The following is a 24,817-nucleotide window of genomic DNA, read 5'->3' as shown; positions in this document are numbered from 1 at the left end:
GTGGTGTAGAGAACTACAGAAACTAAATGTCATATCATGATATTCGCATACATGAAATGCCCAGAATGCCGGGAAGGAGAGCATACTTCTCTGACCCTTAAGTCTCTTCCTTATCAACAAGCTCATTGCCAGGATTACATGGGATGAACCACTGTTAACCTATAAAGTAAGATACGACGATTAGCTATTAGCAGAGATAATGAGCAGGCACAAAGCACAGGCAGGCCCGGGCGGCCCAGGCTGGAGATAAACCTGAGGTGTGCAGGACAGATTAGGGCAGGGAGATAAGGCAGTGAGCAGGCTCTTCCTGGGCTGGAGGCTGGAAAAGGAGCTCCGTCAAGAAGGGGGAGACAGCAAAGGCAGGACAAGAGTGAGAATCCCACATGCATGGTTTGGGTGGCGGGGGGGAAGACGGTAAGGCGGTTCATTTCGGAGCTTGGGTTGAGGAGAAAGAAGAGGAGAGGAGAGACACCAGAAGAGCCCCAGGCAGCAGACAAGTGATGGACCCTAACTTGACTCTGGCTCCAGCCACCATCCCTCTGCTGTCACAAAGAGAGACCCCAAGAGAAAATTGCTTTGCTGAGCCTCGCTGACTCTCAACCACAAGAGACGGTAATATGACTGTTTTTTAAGCTACTAAGTTTGGGAGTGATTAGTTACATAGACATAGGTGCCTGGAAGAATTCCTTCCTTACCTCCCTAAATTGTGTTGTCACTGCAAACATTTACTGAAGGCTGGTCTGAGTTCAACTACTGACGGATCTTTACAACTCCATGCGGTACATTTTCAGGTGAAAAACTGAGGCACAGGAAGTAAGATACCATGCCTGAGACCCCACAGGACAAGTGACACACGTGAGATCCTGAAGCAGTGTGGGTCCAAAGTGGCCTACTTGGGGGACATTCTAGATGACCTGGTGTCCCATTATGGGTCCAGAGCACTCAGGAGCCTCCAGGTTCTGATTCTACTGGCTAAAATGCTCTCTGATCCTTCTCCCTCCCTCCCAACCTCACTGACCCCGCCTTGGTTCAGGACCACCTCAGTTCTCACCAAGACTAATTCCTCAGCTTCCTGACACCTTCCTGCCTCCCATCTTCTCTCCTCCAATTCATGCTCAGAACCAAAGCCAGAGTGCTCTTTGCAAGAGGCAAATCTGGCTGGGTCACTCTCCTGGGTAAAGCCTTTTCAATGCCTTCGCACCACGAGTGGCTCCCAAGCTCCGTGGTCCAGCCCCAGCCCAGCCGTGTTTCAGTTCCGTCCTGTGCCGTGGTCTCTGCCACGTCTGCTTTCCCTCCTTACCCATTTGCCATTTTAGCAAACATTGCCATTTTTCAAAACACAGCTCAAGGGTGTTTGCAAAGCCTAACCTCCTCCACCATCCCTGTGACATGTATGCCCCCGGGGCCAGATAAGCAGCAGGTCCTGGCTTGCCTGGCAGATACAGAGCTGAGAAGTTCCCTTTCTGTCCACGCCCCACAGTGATCAGAACCAAGAGATTAGCATCCTTGGTGGGAATGTGGGCAGCATCAGGCCCCAGGAGGCTTTGCTCTTCACAGGAATGGCATACCAGAAAGCAGAAATTCCTCAGCATTAAACATAGACCTCCTTTTGCAAACGATGCACCTGTGTGCACCAACCTGACCCCTGAGGCTTGTGTATGTCAGTGTTTATCATTTTTTTTAGCATATAGTCCTATGACTTTTAACATGTAACACAATTCTTACCACCACCACCACCAAAATTAGGATGTGATTGTAGAATAGCTCCATCACCCCACAGAATTCCCTCATACCATATAGCTTTATAGACAGACAGACACACACACACACACGCACACATCCTAATGTCTGGCAAGCACTTATCTGTTCAACATCACTATGGTTTTGTTGCGAGAATGCCATGTGAATAGAATATACTTTATGCAGCCTTCTGACACTGGCTTCCTTCACTGAGCATAATACCGTTGAGATTCATCTAAGTTTCGTCCATGTCAATAGGATGTTCCTTTTTCTTGCCAAATAGATCACATCTTATGAAAGTACTGTAGTGTATGTATTCACTCACTCATCGAAGGATATCTAAGTTGTCTCCTGTTTTGAGTGATTATGATTAGAGTTGCTGTAAACATTGTGTGTACTACTTTTTGTGTGAATCCAAGTTTGTCTTCTAGGCATATACCCAGAAGTGGGACTGCTGGGTCATATGGTAAGAGTATGCAGAACTCTATATAAGAGACTGCCAAGTTGTCTTTCTGAGAGGCTGTATCATTTCACATTCCCAGCAGCAATGTGTAAGAGTACCAGTGACTCCACATTCTCCTCCTCACTTGCTATTGTGTTTTTATTTTAGCTATTTAGTATGTATGGAGTGCCATCTCACGCGGCGTTAATTTGCATTTCCCTAATGGCTAATAATGCTGAACATCTTTTTGTGTGTTTGCCATTGGTGTATCCTCTCTGGTGAAGTGTCCATTCAAATCTTTTGCCCATTTCTAAAGTTGGGCTGTTTTCTTATAATTTTGAATTTTGAAAACTCTCTTTTTAAAGTTTATTTATTTTGAGAGACAGAGAGAACATAAAAGCAGGGGAGGGGCATAGAGAGAGGGAGAGAGAGAATCCCAAGCAGGCTCTGCACTGTCAGTGCAGAGTCCGATATAGGGCTCGATCCCACAAACTGTGAGATCATGACCTGAGCCAAAATCAAGAGTCAGATGTTGAACCGACTGAGCCACTCAGGTGCCCCTGAAAATTCTTTATATGTTCTGGATACAAGTTCAGATCTATTATTTCCTCCTAGTCTGTTGATTGTTATCTTTTATTTTCCAGCTTTGTAGAAGTATAACTGAAATTAAAAATTGCATATATTTAAGATGTATAAGTTGAAGATTTCATATGTGTCCATTCTCTTAATATCTTTCAGAAAACAAGTTTTTATTTTTATAAAGTCCAACTTACCACTTTTTTTTTCTTATGACTTGTGCTCTGGATATCTGAGGACTCTTATCTAACTCTAGGTCATGAAGATTTTTCTGTTTTTTTCCTTAAAAGTTTTATATTTTACCCTTTTCTTTTCTTTTTAATGTTTGTTTATTTTTGAGAGAAAGACACACACACAGTGCTAGTGGGGGAGGGGCAGAGAGACAGACACACGGAATCAGAAGCAGGCTCCAGGCTCCGAGCTGTCAGCACAGAGCCCAAGGTGGGGCTCAAACCCACGAACCGTGAGATGATGACCCGAGCCGAAGTTGGACGCTCAACCGACTGAGCCACCCAGGCACCCCTACCCTTTTCTTTTAGATCTGTGATCCGCTCTGAGTCAATGTTTGCATAAAATGTGCCATTTATATGGAGGTTCTTTTTTTTTTTTTTTTTTTTTTTTGCCAGACAGGTGTCCAGTCTTTCTAGTACCATCTGCTTACAAGACTATCATTTCTTCTTGGAATAGCTTTTGCACTTCTTTCAAAAACTAATCGGGCATTTTTGCATGGGTCTATTTACAGGATCTCTATTCTGTTTCATTGATCTATGTGTCTCTCCCTTCACCAATACTACAGTGTCTTGATCACTATCTTAGAATAGTAAAGTGTAATTCTTTAAACTTTCTTCTTATTTTCAAAATTGTTCTGGGGCACCTGGGTGGCTCGGTCAGTTGAACATCCAACTCTTGATTTGGGCTCAGGTCATAATCCCAGGGTACTGGGATCGAGCCTCATGTCGGGCTCCGCACTCGGCATGGAGCCTGCTTAAGAGTCTTTCCCTCTCCCTCTGCCCCTGTCCCCTACTTGTACTTTCTCTCTCTCTCTCTCAAAAAACAAAAACAAAAACAAAAACTTCCAAAACTGTTTTTAGTAGTTCTACTTTGCTTTTTTTTTTTTTTTAATTTTTGAACGTTTATTTATTTTTGAGAGAGAGAGAGAGACAGAGCATGAATGGGGGGAGGGTCAGAGAGAGAGGGAGACACAGAATCGCAAGCAGGCTCCAGGCTCTGAGCCATCAGCACAGAGCCCGATGCAGGGCTCGAACCCACAGACTGTGAGATCATGACCTGAGCCGAAGTCGGATGCTTAACTGACTGAGCCACCCAGGCGCCCCACTACTTTGCTTTTTCACATAAAGTTTAGAATCCTCTTGTCTGATGTAGCAAAAAAAAAAAAAAAAAAAAATACTGCTGGGATTTTGATCAGAATTGCATTAAATCTATAATTCACATTACTGTGGGGGGAGTTCAATCATTATTGTGGTGAATCTTCTATTCCACTAACAGGTGTGTCTCTGCACTTACTTAGGTCTTTAATTTCTTCATTAGTGTTTTATAATTTTCAGCCTACAGATTCCACATACACTTTGTCAAATATATAATCTTTTATTTTTGGAGCTATTATAAATAATATTTTAATAATTTCTATTTCCAACTTTACATTGTTAGTGTATCAAACAAATGATTTTTGGGGTGCCTGGGTGCTTCAGTCAGTGAAGCGTCCGACGTTGGCTCAGGTCTTGATCTCCCAGTTCATGAGTTCGAGCAACGTGTCAAGCTCTCTGCTCTCAGCACAGAGCCCGCTTTGGATCTTCTGTCTCCTTCTCTCTCTCTGCCTCTTCCCCACTTGCACTCTCTCTCTCTCTCTCTCAAAAGTAAATAAACATTAAAAAAATTTTCTTAATAAAAAAATTATTTTTGTGCGTTAACTCTGTATTCTGCAAATGTGCTAAATCATTTATTAGTTTTAGGAGTTATTTTATAGATTCCCTGGGACTTCCTATGCAGAAAATCATATCACCTGTGAACAGGGGCAGTTTTCTTTCTTTCTTTTCAATCTGTGCCTTTTATTTCTTTTTCTTGCCCTATAGCACTGGTTCTGCACCCAGTGAGTTATTGAATACGAGCTGTAAGAGTGAATATCCTTGCCTTATTCCTGATTTTAGGGGGTAAGTATTCAGACTTTCACCATTAAATACAATATTAACTGTAAGCTTTTATAAAATAGAATTTTTAAGAGTTTAAAGCAAAAATTCAACTGTCATCCTTGCTTAATTTTTTTCCCCCTCTCTCAGATTTTAAAGGGGTTTCTGGGGGTGCCTGGGTGGCTCACTCAGTTATGTATCCAACTTCAGCTCAGGTCATGATCTCATGATGGTTCGTGAGTTTGAACCCCACATCGGGCTCTGTGCTGACAGCTTGGAGCCTGAAGACAGCTTGGGATTCTGTCTCTCCCTCTGTAAAACCTCCCCTGCTCGCCCTTTCTCTCTCTCTCAAAAAACAAATAAGAGGGTCACCCGGGTGGCTCAGTCGGTTAAGCGTCTGACTTTAGCTCAGGTCATGATCTCACAGTTTGTGAGTTCGAGCCCCGCGTCAAGCTCTGTGCTGACAGCTCAGAGCCTGGAGCCCGTTTCAGATTCTGTGTCTCCCACTCTCTCTGCCCCTCCCCTGCTCACATTCTCTCAAAAATAAACACCAAAGAAAAATTAAAAAATAACATCAAAAATATAAAGTGGTTTCTGTCCCAAATTCATCAATTTCAAGGTGTATGGTGAATATCTAAACAACTTCAAACGTGTCTGTAGCACTATGAATTCAATAAAACTTGACCTATGATTATGTACTAACTTCACTCAGGAAATAGCTTAGGAACACAAAAGATAAAAGGCAGGGCATTTCTGGTAACTGCCACCTGACATCCATTGTCCCTGCTGTTGACAGCACACCTTGTGTCTCTCAGTCTGTCTTAGGTGCAGCTGAACCTGTAACCAGTTCAGAGTGGGTGAAACAGCGCGGGATAAGGAGTGACCGTGCCCCCCGCCAACCAATCACATTCCCTTCATCCCAAGACTGATTGAGGAACGGGTATGTGACCCAATTAGGGCCGCCTGAGGCTCAGGCCTGGGCAAGGGAGTCTTGTTTGAACTACAGGATCAGAAACTTTCTCTCTTCTGCTGGGCAGAGAAGAGGGAAATAGAAACCCTTAGCTGTGCTCACAACTATCTTGCCACCAACGGGAGCCTTGCGGGAGGGTGAGAATACAGGTGTGCAGAAACTGTGTGTGAAGACAGAACAGGCCAGGATGGTACTGTTTGAACCCCTGTATCCAGCTGTACCTGAAGCCAATTACTATTTCTGAGCTCTTAAATTATCTGACCCATAAATTCTATGCTTCACCCTCCCCTCCACTCCCTCCCCACCCTCCTGGCTTAAGCATGTTTGACCTGGATTTTCTGTCACTTCCAGTTAGATGAGTCCTAAATTACAGGTGGGGGAGAAGGTGTCACTGGTATTCTGGGTGTCTCCACCGTCAACCACAGCTGCCCATCTGCATGCAAAAAAAAAAAGGCTGGTTGATGTGGGGGCAAGGTTCTCTGGACATGGAGGCCAAGAGGATGGGCCTGTGGAGCAGGGCAAGGCAGGAGAATGGTCACGCAGCTGTATAGTAACAGACTTACTTCTCGGCCATCATTCACAGACCTGGTATCTTTTCAACACTTTTTTTTAGATAAGCGTGTCGGAAGAAAACCTTTTAGCACTCAATGCCATATGGCTCTACTTGCCCCTCAGATTTAACTTCTGTGCTTCCTTGCTCTGCTTCATGTCCCAGGAGGCTGATCTCTACCAAGTGCGTGCTCAGGGTTCCTTGTCCTCTGGTTTTGGCTGAGTTTAGCCAAGGAGAGGCACTAGCTATAGATCTCAGAGAGAGGGGGAGGTCAGAGTTATTTACTACCTACCTTGCCATGGCTCTAGCAGTGGCTGAGTTCCTGCAGCCACATGGGTCCTGTCATGTGGCCCCTCTGCCACAGCCCCAACCCTCACTGGGCTGTGGTTATACTGTCCCCTCCTCTTGCCTGTCCAGGCTTAGAGGAGCAAAGAGCTTTCCACAGGAATTAGCCCTGGGTGCCCTACCCTACTCAACTCAGTAAGTGTCCCCCAATTAAGTTCTGTTCAGTTGAATACTGAGGGGTGTCTGGGTGGCTCAGTTGGTTAAGCATCCAACTCTTGGTTTCAGTTCAAGGTTATGATCTCGTGGTTCATGAGTTCATGCCTGCTTGGGACTCTCTCTCCCTATCTCAATCTCATGACCATGAGCCACCCTGGTGTCCCATTTTTTGTGCCCTTTTTTGCAGAGATTCCCCTCTAAGAAAAAACTTTTGTTACTATCTTTGCCTAGTGAACTCCTATTCACCCCTCAAAATCTAGTTAAGATGTTAACTCCTCCAGAAAGCCTTTCCTGGGCTGTCTCCCCAGGAGGAATGAGTCTATTCTTTGGCCCCGCTGAGCTACCTCTGCATCCAATATCCCCTCTAACAGACCTCAGTCTCGGCCCATCCCCTCATCTGAAGCTCTTGACGCATAACCATTGCAGGCTCACTTCTGTGCTCCCACTGCCCCAGCACCGAGCCTGACCCTCCACAGCTACTTGATCAAACCTGCTGCCTTGAGCAGAACCAGGGATGCATAACTGATGTCCACTGCACGTGCCCAGGAGGCCATTGCATTTTGTACTCCTTACCCAACAAACCTACTTACAAAAGGCAGGAGAAAATAGCAGAGGGGACGCGACTGGCTGGGCGTGACAATTGGGCCACAGGAATGTGGATACAAATTCTGCCACATTGTCCAGGGCCATCCAACCCAGATGGGCATCATAAATATGGCATCTCTAGGAACTCGTGACCTGTAGGATTGTCTTCCTTTGACAATGGCTATGGTAATGCACCCATGTAAAGTGGGGTGCCTGGTTCCTACGCCTCTGGACTTCTCCAAGGTTTTGGGGTCCCAGGAGTCCAAAGAGCCCCTTGGGTTCAAATGAGGATGAGGTCATTGTAGGACCAGCCCACCAGGAATGTAGTCTCTATAGTGAGCATGATTGGCTGAGAGGCCAGTTGTGGGTGAACCTTTCAATCTGGGAACAAGCAGACTCTCTCTCCCTCAAAGATGTGTCAGTTGTAAGCTCGGGGTATTTCTGAGATAGACATCCATGACTTGGCTTATGGGTTCTAAAATCTCCCATTTTCTACCACATCTGATAATCTCATGGAAGATGTCACCTCTTGGCTGGTTTTGTGCCATGTCTATGGAAGACCTTTATCCACCTTGTGATTACACTCTATTCTCTCTCCTCTTTGGTACCTGTGCAGATACTTGGCCTCCAAGTCACTGAAGGAATCGTAAGTTCTCTCACCTGGACTCGTATGGTGTGGAGAGGCCATGGGATCCTTTGGTTGGGGGACACACCTTTTCCTCAGGTTTAACACTAGATGTCTGGGCACTACCTCTCTATCATAACCAGTTTTACAACTCCTGTAAACACCTTCTCGGCTCATTACACAATCTCAGAAAGCCTGCTCCCCATGAGTAAATGAAATCCAACCGTCTTCCCCACTGCTGGTTTTAGTCATGAGCAATTGGAGAGTAGAGAAAGAGAAGGACCTCTGGCAGAAGGAAGGCAGCCAGCCAGCCTGGATTTTCTAGACTTGCCCCAAGCCTGGAATTTTCAGTTTGAGGAACCTTGCACTCAGAAGGCTCAGTCTAAGTCACTGGGACTCCCTGATGTTCCTCAGCGGTTCCTCACCTCTGCTTGGACAATGTGTCACCTTGAACTTCGGTCTCTAATGATTCCCCCCCCATGCTGCCTCGCTGCTGTTTACCTATCTGCCCTAACTTCCACGGAGCTGTTATTCTGAACCATCTTTCCCCACCCCCACAAGGACCACAGAAATACTCACTTTTATTTTCAAATGAGTTAAGATGCATTTGAAGAATTTTATGGTATTTCTTAATTCAAAATGAAAGCAGTTCCCTGCGTGAAAAGGTTGGGTCAGGAATCTGTCTATAAATACCTTGGATATTTCTCTTAATCTTCACTGGAAGAAAGAAGGCAAAGACAGCCAACTTGTTTGATTATTATTTGTGAAAGGAAAGAACAGTCATGTTTAGAATGTTAAACATGCGAGATAGTCACTAAAAGGAGCCCAGATGCCTTTTCACACAGGATGAGAGCAGGGCCCCAGAAAACACACAAAGATGATATTGTGTCTTCAACAAATAATGTTGCACCCAGGATCCAAATTTCACCTTTTGCACCCCTCCCTTTGACAGTAAGAGACAATAACAAACATTTATAAAGCATTTTATAAATGCATTTTATAAAGCAGGTTTATAAAGTATCACGTATTAACTTATTTGAGAACGGGTTAGACTGACAGTCTAGAAAGACCTATAAATGCATTTAATATGACCATCCGAGACCCCCCCCCCCCCAAAATCAAACATGGGGAGTATCATCTTTTCACAGTAGTACTTTAAGGGTTTTGTTTACTTTGGGGATCTCAGAAGATTTTATGTTTGTGAAGTTCTTTAGCCCCCTTTCTCCGTATTGCTCTCACGGACAACAGACGGTGCCTGTGGGATGGGGGAAGCCCGTCAAGGCGGAGAAAGAGGAAAGCTAAGAAAACAGCCACAGCTGCAAACCCACCTGCTGTGATCCACCAGCCCTTTTCTCCAGAGCCCAGAGCACTGAGCAGCATTCGCAGATGTCTAAGAAAGCTCGGGGCCCAGCCCTACAGTAGGGAACTTGAGCGTTCTAGATCTTAGAGTCACTAAGTCCTGTCTTCTGTGGTTATTCTACTTGAGGTTAAAAAAGCATTCAACCAATTCAATCGTTTCTGCTTACACAACAGTAGATGCAAACTTTTTTCTCCCCCCAAAATAAGCAAGCCGGTTGGAAATTACTGGAAAATACGAATGCTCAATGCAGGTGGCAAGCCAGTTGCAGAGGAGACCTGGGCATGTTTCTCAGGGTGTGTGACTTCTGAACTGGTCACATTGCCATTCATCCCTCCGTGGAACTCAGAAGCTCCTCCACGTGGTGAAAGCTCAGGAAATTTTCCAGGTGTAAGAAAGGAATCAATGAAGAGGAAGCAGAAATGGAGCCAACCTCTTACGTCTCCTGGTTGACAATTAACTTTTGCCAATAAAAAAAGTAAAAACCCATCTTCAGACTCTTTAATGACCAAATCTAGTGTTTATCCAAGCAGCTCAAGCTCAAGGTCTACTGGAACAGGCAGCACAGACAGGCTAGTTAATTCCTTATCAAAGAAAATCATCTCCAGACAGGGAGAGAAACGGGCAGAATCTGGACAAGGATGTAAAAAGATGTGTGTGTTGGAAGTAAATGCACAAAAAGACAGGAATCGCTAAACAGCACTTTCAAAAAAGCTCTATCATTCAAGGCTGATTCAGCTTGATGCCATGACCAACTCTGTGAGATCTGATGGATCTTCTGTAATCAGTCCAAAGGACTTCCTGGAGGGGCACCTGGGTGGCCTAGCCAAATTTGGACCAGGTCATGATCTCACGGTTCGGGAGTTCTAGCCCTGCATCAGGCTCTCTGCTGACAGCTTGGAGCCTGGAGCCTGCTTCAGATTGTCTCCCTCTCTTTCTCTGCTCCTTCCTTGCTCACATTCTGTCTCTCTCTCAAAAATAAACCTTAAAAAAAAAAAGATTTAAAAAAAAAAAAAAAGAACTCCCTGGAGATCAGGCTGGTTCTGGTGCTGGTTTCCTGAAAAGGTCAGACCTTCTTCAAGGTGAGGAGATGCCCTCCAGTCTGGGAGCTTTGAGGCCATGCGGAGCTCACACAAAAATGGCTTCAACACTGTTAGTGGCCAGGTTTCCTCTTATTCTAGGATCCCCAAACTAGAAGTAAAGTATATTTGGGGTGACACGTGTGTGATAGGAGTTCCCAAGGGTCTTCACTCAAGAACCCATAAAACTAAGCGGTTAACTAGGGGATCAATGAGATAGGCTCACCAAGGATTTACCTCTGCTTTAAAGAAACTCAGTGAAGAAAAGATGTGGGGGCATCTTCTATGAAGTAGGTGCAAAGCTAGATGCTGTCAGGGTGACAGACCCAAATGAGACAGCACTTTTTTCTATCCTCAGGAAACTGAGATAAGAAAGAGAGGTTGTAAAAACACAACAATACATTTCTCACATAGTAGTTGCACACGATACTGAGACTGGACTTAAGACTGGAGAAGGGCCTTTGTACTCACATGGTTATCTCTACCTGGGCTTGTAATATTTCCAATCTTCCAGCCCAGGAATCCTACTACACCTGCTCTAGGCCATTCCCAGCCTTCTCCAGAATTCCTTCTCAATTCTGCCTCCTTTCGATTAAGGCCCAAGGCGAGACGTAGCTTTCTTGCAGCATTTACCACCTGGGCTACTGCTATTGTATCTGCATGCACACTGCCTGACACTCTGGGACAAAACACAGACTTGAACCCCAGTAACATCAACACTTGCTCCATTTAAATTGAGCTCCTAATTGATGGCTAAACGAACGGATCTTCCCAATCATAGACAACGCTTTTCACCTCACATGCCAACTTCCTTTGATTGACAGTGGCTGCCTGGAGGATAGTTTTGGGGCTTCTGGGGCCATAACTGAGCTTCGTGGTAAAGAGTGCTGTAAGTAAGTAGTTGGTGATGTCTGCCACAGGGCAGAGTTTGGGGGGGAGGGGGTGCAAACCAGTGTGACGTGGGGATATAAATTAAAGGTTACCAGAGCACAGAGAAGGCAGATTAGCTCCAGCTGGGTGGCTAGAGAGGTCTACACTGGAAAAGTGGGAATTAGATGATCCACCTTCAAGGATGGGTAGGATAACAGTAGGTGAAACACATGAGCAAAAGCATTAGAGCAGCCATCATCAGGAAAATACAGATCAAAACCACGATGAGATACCACCTCACACCTGTCAGAATGGTTAAAACAAACAACTCAGGCAACAACAGATGTTGGCAAGGATGCAGAGAAAGAGGATCTCTTTTGCATTGCTGGTGGGAATGCAAACTGGTGCAGCCGCTCTGGAAGACAGTGTGGAGGTTCCTCAAAAAATTAAAAATAGACCTACCCTATTACCCAGCAAGAGCACAGCTAGGAATTTACCCAAAGGATACAAAAATACAGTTTCCAAGGGGCACATGCACACCAGTGCTTACAGCACTCTCAACAATAGCCAAATGATGGAAAGAGCCCAAATGCCCACCAACTGATGACTGAATAAAGAAGATGTAGTATATGTACACAATGGAATATTACTCAGCCATCAAAAAGAATGAAATCTTGCCATTTGCATTGACATCGATGAAGCTAGAGAGTATTATGCCAAGTGAAACAAGTCAGGCAGGGAAAGACAAACACCATATGATTTCACTCGTATGTGTTATTTATTTATTTTTAAATTTTTTTTTCAACATTTTTTATTTATTTTTGGGACAGAGAGAGACAGAGCATGAACGGGGGAGGGGCAGAGAGAGAGGGAGACATAGAATCGGAAACAGGCTCCAGGCTCTGAGCCATCAGCCCAGAGCCCGACGCGGGGCTCGAACTCACGGACCGTGAGATCGTGACCTGGCTGAAGTCGGACGCTTAACCGACTGCGCCACCCAGGCGCCCCTCATATGTGTTATTTAAGAAACAAAACAGATGAACATAGGGGAAGGGAAGGAAAAATAAGATAAAAACAGAGAGGGAGGCAAACCATAAGAGAATCCTAAATAGAGAGAGCAAACTGAGGGTGGCTAGAAGGGAGGTGGGTGTGGGGGGTGGGCTAAATGGGGAATGGGCATTAAGGAGGGCACTTGTTGGGATGAGCAGTGGGTGTTGTATGTAGTGAGGAATCACTAAATTCTAGTCATGAAATCAGTATTACACTACATATTAACTATACTTTAAATTTTTTTTTTTCAACATTTATTTTTGGGACAGAGAGAGACAGAGCATGAACAGGGGAGGGGCAGAGAGAGAGGGAGACACAGAATTGGAAACAGGCTCCAGGCTCCGAGCCATCAGCCCAGAGCCCGACGTGGGGCTCGAACCCACGGACCGCGAGATCGTGACCTGGCTGAAGTCGGACGCTTAACCGACTGCGCCACCCAGGCGCCCCAACTATACTTTAAATAAAAATTTGAAAAGCAAAAATAAAAAGGCATCAGAGCAGCAAAGTACAACACACCCAGGGAAAGCAATCAGTAGACAAGCTCAATTAGCATACAAGTTCAAATAGAAGGCTTTGTGGAGGAGAATGGGGGAAAGGCTAACCACTGTAGACTGCCCCAAGTTAAGGCCAGGATAAAGAGGAGCCATGAAACAGGCAAGGCATGGAGGAAGAAATGGGAGGAAAGGCTCTATTTAGATACTGAACAAGAGTGAAATTTATAAGAATAATTTGAACTACCCGTTAGGTGTATCAAGATTTGCTAGGAAGAAAGGAGCCTGCTTAACGGTGAAAGAACCTCAGACTGGGAGTTGGACAGCCCTGGGTGCAAATCCCAGCTTTGACTACGACCTCAGCCACGGAACTTAAAGCTTTTAAGTTTCCTTCTCCTCATCTGTAAAAGGGTAAACTTCCTGCCTCATTGTATCAAGGGTCAAATGAGAAATAAATGTGCATAAAACTCATAGTAACCCTCTGACAAATATTAGCAAATAGCAGGCTTGGTTAACCACAAGAGAAGTAACTTTTCAAAGGAGAAAATGTGTCTCCCTCATTGTCTCATAATTTGGGCAATCTTGTATGAAACCTGTAAAGTGGTTAAGGGAATCAGAAGACAACTAAGTCTAGGAAATACCCAGAGAAATTGAGCAAAATCAGTTTATCTTCTAGGAATGGGAAGAGGTTTGGAGATTGGGCTTTCCATGGTTAGATATTTCTGGTGACGATGCATTTTTTTGTTGTTGACTTCATTCTTTACTGAATTATAAGTAACCTGGTAACTCTCAAGCAACAGAACAGCGGTTGAAAGATAATCTGATTGTATAATCTCACTTAAGCGCTCTTCTCGAAGGGTTTCCTCCTTAGTTGAGTAAGTAGATGAAGTTTTAAAAACCCGAGAGCAATGAAGCCGGGTAATCGTCTCAGAACAGTTATAAGAATAAACACATAGCATGGATGCTTGCTTATGTCATTTCTGAATGGAAGTTCCGGCCCCAGAGGCCACCACTTTGCATCAACATGCAGACCTCACCGAGTCACATGATGCTCATGTCAGGACTCTTCCTGGACACATGAAGATGTGCCGTTCTATCTGTGGACACAGTTAGGGACCCTGAGACCAAGAAGGGCCGGGGGAACGGAGACCTCAGCCTGGGTGTGGAGGAGCTGGCCCTGGGTCTTGTCCCGGCTGAGCGTATGCCCAGAACTCACACAACTGGGCCCGGGGCCGGCAACTGCAACAACCCAGGACGCACAGCATGAAGCGTCTGTGGGCTGGGACAAGGTCCATCCATCCGGGAAAGTGCAGGAGCATTCGCTGGAAAGGATATATTCTACCTCTGGTAATGGAACAGGCAGTTGGCAGATGTTTTTCAAACGTAGGGTAGTAACATTTCTGGCAATGAGTGAGTCACCGAAACACTTCCTTTCCATCAACAGAGGTGTTACTGTGGGGTGTACTAATGGCAACAGAGCACTCTTTGTTGCAGTTCGGGCTGTTTCCTCAGCAAGTATAATGAATTGGCTCCTTCTAAATCTATCCACTGAGCTAAACTATAGCTCCAAAGTGAGCTATTGGCTTAACGGTAACTGTCTCCAATATTCTCTGCTATTAGATGTATATTTAACATTCTCAATAGGGAAGACCACTGAAAACACTTGCTACTTCAACAGACACCGCTGCCGGGGTGTTTAAAGGGGCCACCTGATGTCATCAAAAATGAATTCGTTTTCTTCGAGAGTGCTGGAGTCCCCACAGTATACGTGACTCTGGGTCTCCAGCGACACGCACACAGGGGAGATGTGCAGGTCCCCAAGCGAACACGAGGCCAGTGGGTCGGACTCCCCATGGGACAGTTACACTGAGGCTCGGCTCTGGTAAAGGTAATCACAAGTTCTCGCAAGTAATTAATGTGGAAAGCTTCCTTTCTTCACGAGCAAGTGCTCACGGGAGCACGCATATGCTCTCCGACAGCTGATTCCTAATCCCAGTTATTTACACCTTGTCTGACCCATCCAGGGTTTTTAGCCGTCCGAGCTACCGTATCCTGATCTGGCACATGGTAGTTTTCTCCATTGCTTGTCTTCATGCGAAATTTCCTTTCTTTTTTTAAAATTTTTTTTATGTTTATTTTTGAGACAGAGAGAGGAGGAGGGGCAGAGAGAGAGAGAGACAGAGGATCTGAAGTGGGCTCTGTGCTGACAGCAGAGAGCCTGATGTGGGGCTCGCGCTCGCAAACCATGAGATCATGACCTGAGCTGAAGTCAGACACTCAACCGACGGAGCCACCCAGGCGCCCCTCAAGTTTCCTTTATTTCTTCTGCTTGCTGCTCAAATGTTTGACAGGTGGGTAACTTTGATTCTACAGAACTTTTTTGTACTAAAAAACCCAACATATCTCACATTAACCAGTATCTAACAAGATACTGAATACAGACAATCTTCTCTTTTCTTTTTTTTTTTTAATTTTTTTTTTCAACGTTTATTTATTTTTGGGACAGAGAGAGACAGAGCATGAACGGGGGAGGGGCAGAGAGAGAGGGAGACACAGAATCGGAAACAGGCTCCAGGCTCTGAGCCATCAGCCCAGAGCCCGACGCGGGACTCGAACTCCCAGACTGCGAGATCGTGACCTGGCTGAAGTTGGACGCTTAACCGACTGCGCCACCCAGGCGCCCCTCTTCTCTTTTCTATTAAACTGAATAGACAGACACACACACACACACAAGCACACACACCATCTTTCCCTTCGCTGGACGTTAGCAATGTACCTTCAAAGTCCTCCCAACAGATAGAATGTGTCTACAACACAAGGTGTGCGGAGTCTTAGGCTTGTGATAACTTTTTAAAGATTCATTTTGTAATACCGGGCTCGCATAACTTCGGGTGGGGTGTTGGTCTTATAGACTTGAGGCATACACCATGCAGAGAACCAAAAATCAGAATCTGTTCAGGGAGTCCCAAATTTGTCTTGGTTCTGATTCAGTTTAAAAAATGAAAGCATTAGGCATAGACATTCAAAGCCCAAAATTCTTCTCTTAATTCTTTAATATGTGGAACTCTAGCCAGCTAAAGGGCCTCCTCTCTAAGGTTCTTAACTAAGCAGATGCATGTAAGATATGTATGCATATAGAGCAACACAAGTTTATGAGACCTCATATTCCTGAGTAATCTAATGCTGACCTGGAACACTGCCCAGGTAATAGTCCCACATACAACTTACATTATTATTATTTTTTTTACAGTAGCCTCCATGCCCAATGTGGGGCTTGAACTCAGGACCCTGAGATTAAGAGTTGCATCCTCTACTGATTGAATCAGCTGGGCACCCCCAGTTTACATTATTAAACCCAATTCACAGAGGTTTATATGTGACTCAACATCAAGGTCATTTCCTCCTCCCCTAATGACTTTTCACACCCTGTGCCCTATGGAAGAGGTCCTATGGCTCCCAGCAATACACTGAGGAATGATGGTATAATCTGAGCTACAGGATCAGAGCTAGAAGGAACCTCAGAGATTTTCTAACCCAAGGTCGACAAGCATGTGGCACACATGCCCCTACTCTCTGCTCCTAAGCCCTTGGCAGACATCAGTAACCAACTGCAGAACTTGTTTCCAATTCTTTCTCAACACTCATATCACACACGGCAGTCTACTATCTATAAAGGGGAGCTGGCATGTGCATGAAATCCTTTCTCCTCTGCCTCATCTGAACCCCTCTTCTTTCTGATAAGAAACAAAGGCCCACGGGGCGCCTGGGTGGCTCAGTCGGTTGGGCATCCGACTTCAGCTCGGGTCATGATCTCGCAGTCTGTGAGTTCGAGCCCCGCGTCGGGCTCTGGGCTGATAGCTCAGAGCCTGGAGCCTGCTTCCAATTCTGTGTCTCTCTCTCTCTCTGCCCCTCCCCCGTTCATGCTCTGTCTCTCTCTGTCTCAAAACTAAGTAAACGTTAAAAAAAAAATTAAAAACAAAACAAACAAAAAACAAAGGCCCAGAGCGTTTAAGTATTAGGTACACTTTCTTACATAGCTCTTAAGCGTGAGTTTCATTACTTCACTGTCTCATTTCATTTTCCAGTGTCTGTTAGGGGTGGCAGGAGAGATTCTGCCCTCAAGGGGTCTATAATCTAGTGTTTGTTTTTTTTAATGTTTATTTTTGAGGGAGAGAGAGTGGGGGAGGGACAGAAAGGGGGGGAGACAGAGGATCTGAAACAGGCCCCACACTGACAGCAGCAGGCCTGATGTGGGGATTGAACTCACAACTGGAGATCATGACCTGAACCACATCTGGATGCTCAACCAACTGAGCCACCCAGGGGCCCCTATAAACCTAGTTTTGAGGAAGAAAAGATTAACATGCTTGATACATATGTAGACTAAGTGCTAATCTGGGTCACTGATGCAGATCAGAGGATGTTAAAGTGGGCAGAAGAGAATTTATGGAGGAAATGGGGGTCAAACCAAGTTTGGGACTCATTTATTCACTCCATAAACAAGGACAATGTCTTACTCTCTGGGCCATAAATGGTTCAATAAATCAACAAATGTATTGCATCTACCAGACATTGTCACAGGTGCTATGGGTTCAGGAAGTTCACAGATTAGTGGAGGAGGCAAAAAAAAAAAAAAAAAGAGAGAGAGAGAGAGAGAGAGAATATATTCTAACTGCAGAATAATACACACAAGTAGATATTCCTTCCTTTTTTGTTTTTGTTTTTTTTTTTGTTTTTTTGTTTTTTTTAGTTTTTTATTTTAGAGAGAGAGAGAGAAAGCAGGGGAGGGACAGAGGGAATTCTAAGCAGGTTCCATGCTGAGCACAGAGCCCGATGCAGGGCTCGATCCCATGACCCTGGGATCACGACGAGCCAAAATCAAGAGTTGGACGCCCAACCGACTGAGCCACCCAGGCACCTCCAGCAGATATTCCTTCTGCACAGGAGGAGAGCACAATAGTTCCTTAACAAGCCTGTGGCACTTCTACGACTCCCTCTCCTGCTAGAGATTGCCACTTTCTTCCCCTAGAGGACCAGATTCAGCCATACTCCATCAGGATAACCTGCTGAGCATCTAGAGTTCAGCGTCATTTCTTTTCCACTCCCATTGTTGCTGCGCAGCCCAGGCCCCCCTCTCTCCCTGCCGGACACGGACATTAATCCCCTGGGTAGTCTGCCCACCTACAAGGCTACCTTCCCGGGATCCATTCTGCACATCCATCTGCCTCAATGATCTTCTTCAAGCACAGCTCTGATCGTGTCTTTGCCAACCTAACCCTCAGACCGTGTCCAAACTCATTGGCGTGGCATTCTAGGTCCTCCGGGGTCTGGCTCTGCCTCCTCAGCAGGCTTGCTCTTTTTGTTGAACGTGTTCCTCCGTCACACCCTCTGCTACAGTCATGCCGAGCCTCTCTGTTAAAAGGCAGGAGAGGCAGACTTTGCAGTGGGAGGAATAGCCGGGCAGCCTCGTGAACAGAGGCATGAGGGTAGGTCTGAGCCCAGAGCAGACACCAGCCCAGCTGATGAGTCCGGCAAGATCCTCTGGAGCACATGTTCCTCCAAGGGCACAACCCGCCCTTCCCGGAGTCCTGGAGGCATGTTTCTGCCCCTTCCCAGTCTCAGGGGGAGAGAAGGACAATACAGACCAAAGTGCATGGTGCAGGTTATTTTCCACCTGATACGTCACTCAGCCACACTTCGTATTCCCAGGAGAGCCGGCAAGGACCAGGTATGACAGGGAGACGGGGAGCAAGCCAGAGGTGACCAGGACTAAGTCTTCCACTGTTGAGTCTCAGTTTCCTCACCTGCATGTAGGGATCTTTATAGTTTCCTCATCTCTAGCTCTACCTATACCTCTAACTATATCTATGTAAGCCTATATATATAAGCAATACCTACTTTACAGTTGCAATTTTTGCAAAGTCATTGACTTTTTTAATTTTTTAAAATCTACATCCAAATTAGTTAGCATATAGTGCAACAATGATTTCAGGAGTAGATTCCTTAATGCCCCTTACCCATTTAGCCCATCCCCCCTCCCACAACCCCTCCAGTAACCCTCTGTTTGTCCTCCATCTTTAAGAGTCTCTTATGTTTTGTCCCCCTCCCTGTTTTTATATTATGTTTGCTTCCCTTCCCTTATGTTCATCTGTTTTGTCTCTTAAAGTCCTCATACGAGTGAAGTCATATGATATTTGTCTTTCTCTAACTTCACTTAGCATAATACCCTCCGGTTCTATCCACACAGTTGCAAATGGCAAGATTTCATTCTTTTTGATTGCCAAGTAATACTCCATTGTGTGTGTGTGTGTGTGTGTGTGTATGTATACGTATACGTATATGTATATGTATATGTATATGTATATGTATATGTGTATATATATACCACATCTTCTTTATCCACTCATCCATTGATGGACATTTGGGCTCTTTCCCTACTGTGGCTATTGTTGATACTGATGCTATAAACATGGGGGTGCATGTGCCCCTTTGAAACAGCTCACCTGTATCCCGTGGATAAATGCCTAGTAGTGCAATTGCTAGGTCATAGGGTAATTCTATTTCTAGTTTTTTGAGGAACTTCCATACTGTTTTCCAGAGTGGCTGCACCAGCGTGCATTCCCATGTCATTGACTTTTTTCACAAGTATTTCCTAATATTTCATCAGCCATGATGGAAATGAGATTAGAGAAGTATAATAAGTCAAATACACAGTAGGTTAGGCACACTAGCCTTCTCAACCAGCTTCTGTTTCCACCCTTGCCTCTGCAGTCTGTGGTCAAAACAGCAGCCAGGGCGAGCTGATTAAAATACAACCAGACCCTGTCACAGCTCTGCTCAAAACCTTGCGATGGCTTCCCAGCTCCCAGTAAAAGTCAAAGTCCTTAGAGGAGCCTACAGTCTCCCAGTGCTCTGTCCCCTCCTAGCCTCCTGTCTCCCCATCCCCCCTCCCTCACTCCACCCCTTGTTCTTTTTCAAACAAGCCAGGATGCTCCCCAGACACCTGAGCACATGTTCCTTCACCTCTTCTTAGTCTGCAGTCAGTTGTTACCTTCAGGGGTTGGGGGGGAGGGGTGTCCCTATTTAAAACTGCAACCGCCTCCCAGCTTTATGTTACTGGAGAGTGCTCTCACCATCTAATATACTCCATGTTGTAGTTAACCTATTTATTCTATTTACCTCCCTCCACTTGAATGTAAGTTCCACCAGGAAAGGGGTTTCTATTGTTTTGTTCAGTGCTGTGTGCCCCAGGCCCTAGAACAGTCCCTGCTGAATGAACAAATGGTTTAAGTGTTCGCTGCTACAGGTATATTCCAGGCTGAGCTGATTAAAGGCCCAGCAGCGTCAGGCATGGTAGCTACCAGACCAAAATAGCTTTATCAACGACAATATGCATTCTGGAATATCACCACACACAAGGCTCTGTGCAGGTGAGGTACAGCCTGAGCAGCAGCCAGCCCTGCCACAGACACACAGAAGCAGGAAGAGAGCATTTACCAGGACTCAACTTAGCATTGCCAAATGTATGCTACCAGAGGTTAGTGCAGGAGACAAGGAGCAAGGGTATCACTAATAACGTGAAAGAATTGTTCTCCCTTTCAGACAATGGAATCTGAATCTATAAATGATTGCTTCCTCAGCACGCTGAAGAAAATTATGCAGCATGAATCAGCTCGCCAGCTCTGTCATGTAAATAACATCTACTTCCTTTCCTGCAAATCCGTATGGTGGAAATCAGGTGTTTCAAATGACTGACATAAAGCACATCCTGGACAGAAAGATCAAGCTCTATGCTGTGAGTGGGGTGAACAATTCATGAGAGCTTTAATCTAAAACATTACACACACAGTCCCTGACTCATGATGATTCCACTTGTGGTTTTTCAACTTTACATGGGTGTGGAAGTGATGCCTCTTCAGCAGAGATCGGACTTCAAATTTTGAACTGTGATCTTTTCGTGGGCTAGAGAGATGTGGTACAATCCTCTCTCCCCCGTGGGGCTGGGCAGTGGGAGCCAAGCTGCAGTTCTGACGGCGAGGCCTTCACGGAGATAAACAACCGATACGCTCACGACCATTCTGTACCCAACAACCACTGTTTTTCACTTTCAGTATCGTGTTCAACAAATTACATTATAAAATAGGCTTTGTGTGAGGTGATTTTGCCCAACTGCAGGCTAAGGTAAACGTTGTGAGCACATTTAAGCTAGGCTAGCCTAAGCCACGGTGCTCGCTTGGTAGGTTAGGTATATTAAATGCATTTTTGAATTATGACACTTAATATCGTCAACTTACAATGGGCTTATTTGGGACCTAATCCTATCATAAGTGGAGGAAGATCTGTACACGATATGATCATTATTGGATCACCTGAATCAGAATGCTCTGACCCAGAGTTTTTACACACAGTGATTCTGCCTGGACAGAATTCCCACTTGGAGCACAAAAATTCTACCCTCAGAATTTCTGTCTGTTTAAGTGAATTGAGAATCAGGCTATGGGGCACAAAACAAAATGGTTTATCCTTTCCATCTCGTTTTTTAAAAAATGAATGCTCTTTAACTGCATTTCCCCTCACACCCTAGGTCTTGAAAAACCAGAGGCTTTAAGCTAGCTCATAAAAACCTTTGTCCCTCATTTCAATAATCAAAATATCTTAACGTGTCAGGTCTGCTGAATTACAGCGGGGACCAAACATTTGGATGGCTATAATCAGAAGAGGACATTCTATCAAGGTAGTTAATACATTTAACAGTTTCTTCTTCTTCTTTTTTTAAAAAATTTTTTTAATGTTTATTTTTGAGAGAGAGACTGAGTGCAAGTGGGGGAGGGCAAAGAGAGAGACATACACACACACAGATTTCGAAGCAGGCTCTAGGCTCTGAGCTTTCAGCACAGAGCCGGACGCGGGGCTCAAACCCACGAATCATGAGATCACGACCTGAGCCCAAGTCGGGCACTTAACCGACTGAGCCACCCAGGCGCCCCTAACAGTTTCTTCTTCTTAAAAAAGGTCCAGAAAGGAGGCTGCATGACCATGCTTGTGATTTTCTGTATCAATTAGACTGTTTTAAAAATAAACTTACTCTCAGTTTATATGTGGACTCAGCCTCACTGTCGTAAGTTAGCTTGAATTTCTTTCTGGTGAAACTGAGCTAGTGCGGACTACACCAACAGAGGTATGATTCGCACTCAGACCCAGTGCTCTGGAGAAAGAAAAGGAAGATCCCAGGACGGGGAGTGGGGGTGGGGTTCCAGGGATGGGCACACTGGGGGTGGCCCTAGGCTTGGCACTTCTCAGACCAGGAGCAGAAACCCTCTGGATCGCCCTGTGCTGCTCCTGGAGGAGTAAGTCCAGAAAGACTTCAGTGGAGCGCTTAAAATTTTTATATGGTGGTTTCCCTTTCTCCAGAAGAGTGTCTGAATCAAGCTCCCGGGGCTCACCCAGATTAAAAACTGTTGGAAAGTGCCCTGACGCCAAAGGCCACATCTGCAAAATGGGCGCGTGATCCCTCTTGACACTGAAGATGTATTTATGCAACGGGTTCCGAAGGCCAGGCAACAACTGCTCAAAATCCTTTCCAAACCACCCTCTAGTGAGTTGGTACACTGAACAGCGATGTGCAACACTTCTTCACCAGATGAGAATCCTACGGCTAAAGAGGCAGGATTATTCCACTCTGCCAAGGAATTGGGAGGGAAATGCCAGCCTTGGGTTATCCAGTAACCATCCTTAAAAAGGGTTTAACAATTAATTCTGGACTCTTATTACTAGGAAAACACACAAGGATATTGCATCTATCTGAATGCATGGAAATCAAATCCCTCTCTCTTTAGTTTCTTATTTAAATGTGGGGAGGGGCAGTATCCTGCCCCTAAAAACCTTCCCTAAAAACCCCTAAGCCACTTGGCCCTTGGGGGAAACAGAATTAAGCAGGTAAGAAAGACTTGCTTCTCTCCTCCTTTCCTCCCACAAATGGCCTCTGCTAAGGCAATTCCAGGATGTTACTTCTTTACTAGAAATCTAACTTGATTTTGCACAAGGCTCTGGAGGAGCAAATCTGACTCTGAGGCTTCTATAACTTCCACAGGTTTCTGGGGGAGGGGCATCAAGAGTGGGAGGACACAGTGCCAAATATTCTGATAGCCAGAAGCATCCCTGGGGAAGAAGCCGCCGTTCTCCGCCCCCCCCCCCCCCCTTCAGCAAACCCAGCTGTTTCCAAAGGGAAGATGGGGACTTCCAAGGAATCTCACCTGCTGGGTGTCTGCACCTGTGTGAGCTCAGAGAGGAAAGGAGACTCCATCCCCGATGGGGAGCAGCCCAGAGCCCAAGTTGTAAGACAGACAAATGGGCACAAATTCATCATCTAAATAGGAACAACTCATACCTCTGAGCAATGGCTCAGACATCAACTCAGTCCAGTAATCTGTCAGGAGTGAATCATTTTAATACCCCCTTGTTTAAAAACAAGCAAATAGGACTTGAAAATTCTTTTCAATAGAAAAGCAATGTGGAGAGCAAGGAGGCTCCAGGAGGCTATTCTGGCTATATCAGGGTGGGAAACGAAGGAATCTGGGTTCCCTGATCTTTCTTCCCCCAACGACCTCCTGGGGGCCATAACCGCACCCCCCTGAGTTCCGGCAAGAATGTGGCCCAGGGTGAGCGGCAACACCCTCTCCCTCCCTCCCCTCGGGGCCCTGGCCATCCCTGAGGTTAAGGTGCCTCCTCCAGTCCCACCGAGAACCGTAATCCACCCTCCAACCCCGTCCCGGCAGCATGGTTCAGGAAAAAATGGGGGGGGGGGGCGGGGGGCGCGGAAAGCACAGAGGATTAAAACCACAATAAACCACGTTTGCTTCCAAACGGGAAGAACCGAGAGCTACTTGCCCCCCTTCCCCTTCCAAGCCCCTCGGACCGTTTTGGGTAAAGCGGGCACCCGCGGCTCGGGGAGCCCCCAAACGGGAGTCCCCGAGGAGCTCTGCGGCTCGCACGCGGGGGAGCCCCGGCGCGGCTCCGAGGCCCGGGGGGCGCCTCGCCCGCTACCCTCGCCCCCGTGGGGCCCCGCACGCGGCCCGGGCGCCGGGGGCGCGGGAGGGTGCGCGCGCGCCGCCCACCCGCCCCGCCGCTCACCTAGCACCACGGCGGCCACGGTGGACAGCAGCAGCCAGTTGTTCCTCAGGAAGCGCCTGCAGTCGCATCCCTTCCTCGCCGGCTTCCCCATGGCGGGCGCCCGGGCCGGGAGCCGCCGCCGCGGCGGCCGCTATTGTGCGCGGGGAACCGGCGGAGGCGCGGCGGGGGCGGGACGCGGGCGCGCCGGGGAGCGGGTGCGCGCCGGCTGCTGCGGCCGCCGCTGTCGCTGTCGCTGTCACCGTCGCCGCCACCTGAGCTCGCGCGCCGCGCCCGCAGCCCCGGCCACCTCGCTGGCCGTGCGCGTCGGGCGCGCCCGGCTCCTCCTGCCGCCGCCGCGCTCTGCGGCGCGCGGGCCAACCAGCGAGGGAGGAGGGAGGGGCGGCGGGCCGGCGGCGCGTGGGGGCGTGCGCCGCGCGCCCGGGGTCCCGGGGAGCCCGCAGCGCCACGCCCGCCCAGGCTGCACTTGGACTCTCGCTCTTGCTCTCCCTCCCTCCCTCCCTGTCTCTCTTTTTCTGTCCTGCCAGACCAGCTTTTCGGATTCACGGGTTCCTCCCCTCCTGGCCCAGAGGGGCGGAGCCACTGTGGTTTGCCCCTCCGCCCGCCCAGCCCCGCCCCCCCCATGCCTCCACGCCGACTCCTGGGCGCCGCGACCCCCTTGACCAGTGGGGAGAGTTGAGGGAAACTGAGGCCCGCAGTGGGGCCCCTCT

General features: G+C 46.8%; 1 protein-coding gene across 2 annotated transcripts in view; it reads right to left on the bottom strand.

Annotated features, from left to right (window-relative positions):
* Positions 1-24,560, bottom strand: part of SLC1A1 (solute carrier family 1 member 1) — an 83,511-nt gene extending 58,951 nt beyond the window's left edge. Inside the window, exon 1 of one of the 2 annotated variants that reach the window (XM_027041133.2) lies at positions 24,111-24,560. In XM_027041133.2, coding sequence (XP_026896934.1) covers positions 24,111-24,201 — 91 coding nt within the window. In that variant the 5' untranslated portion in view covers positions 24,202-24,560. Of the gene's footprint in view, positions 1-18,161; positions 18,935-24,110 lie in introns of those variants that run through there. The other variant, XM_053205330.1, reaches the window with a different exon arrangement.
* Between the last annotated feature and the right edge of the window lie 257 nt (positions 24,561-24,817).

Source organism: Acinonyx jubatus, chromosome D4, assembly GCF_027475565.1.
Source record: "Acinonyx jubatus isolate Ajub_Pintada_27869175 chromosome D4, VMU_Ajub_asm_v1.0, whole genome shotgun sequence".
NCBI lineage: Eukaryota > Metazoa > Chordata > Mammalia > Carnivora > Felidae > Acinonyx > Acinonyx jubatus.
This window is presented reverse-complemented; position numbering and strand designations above follow the sequence as displayed.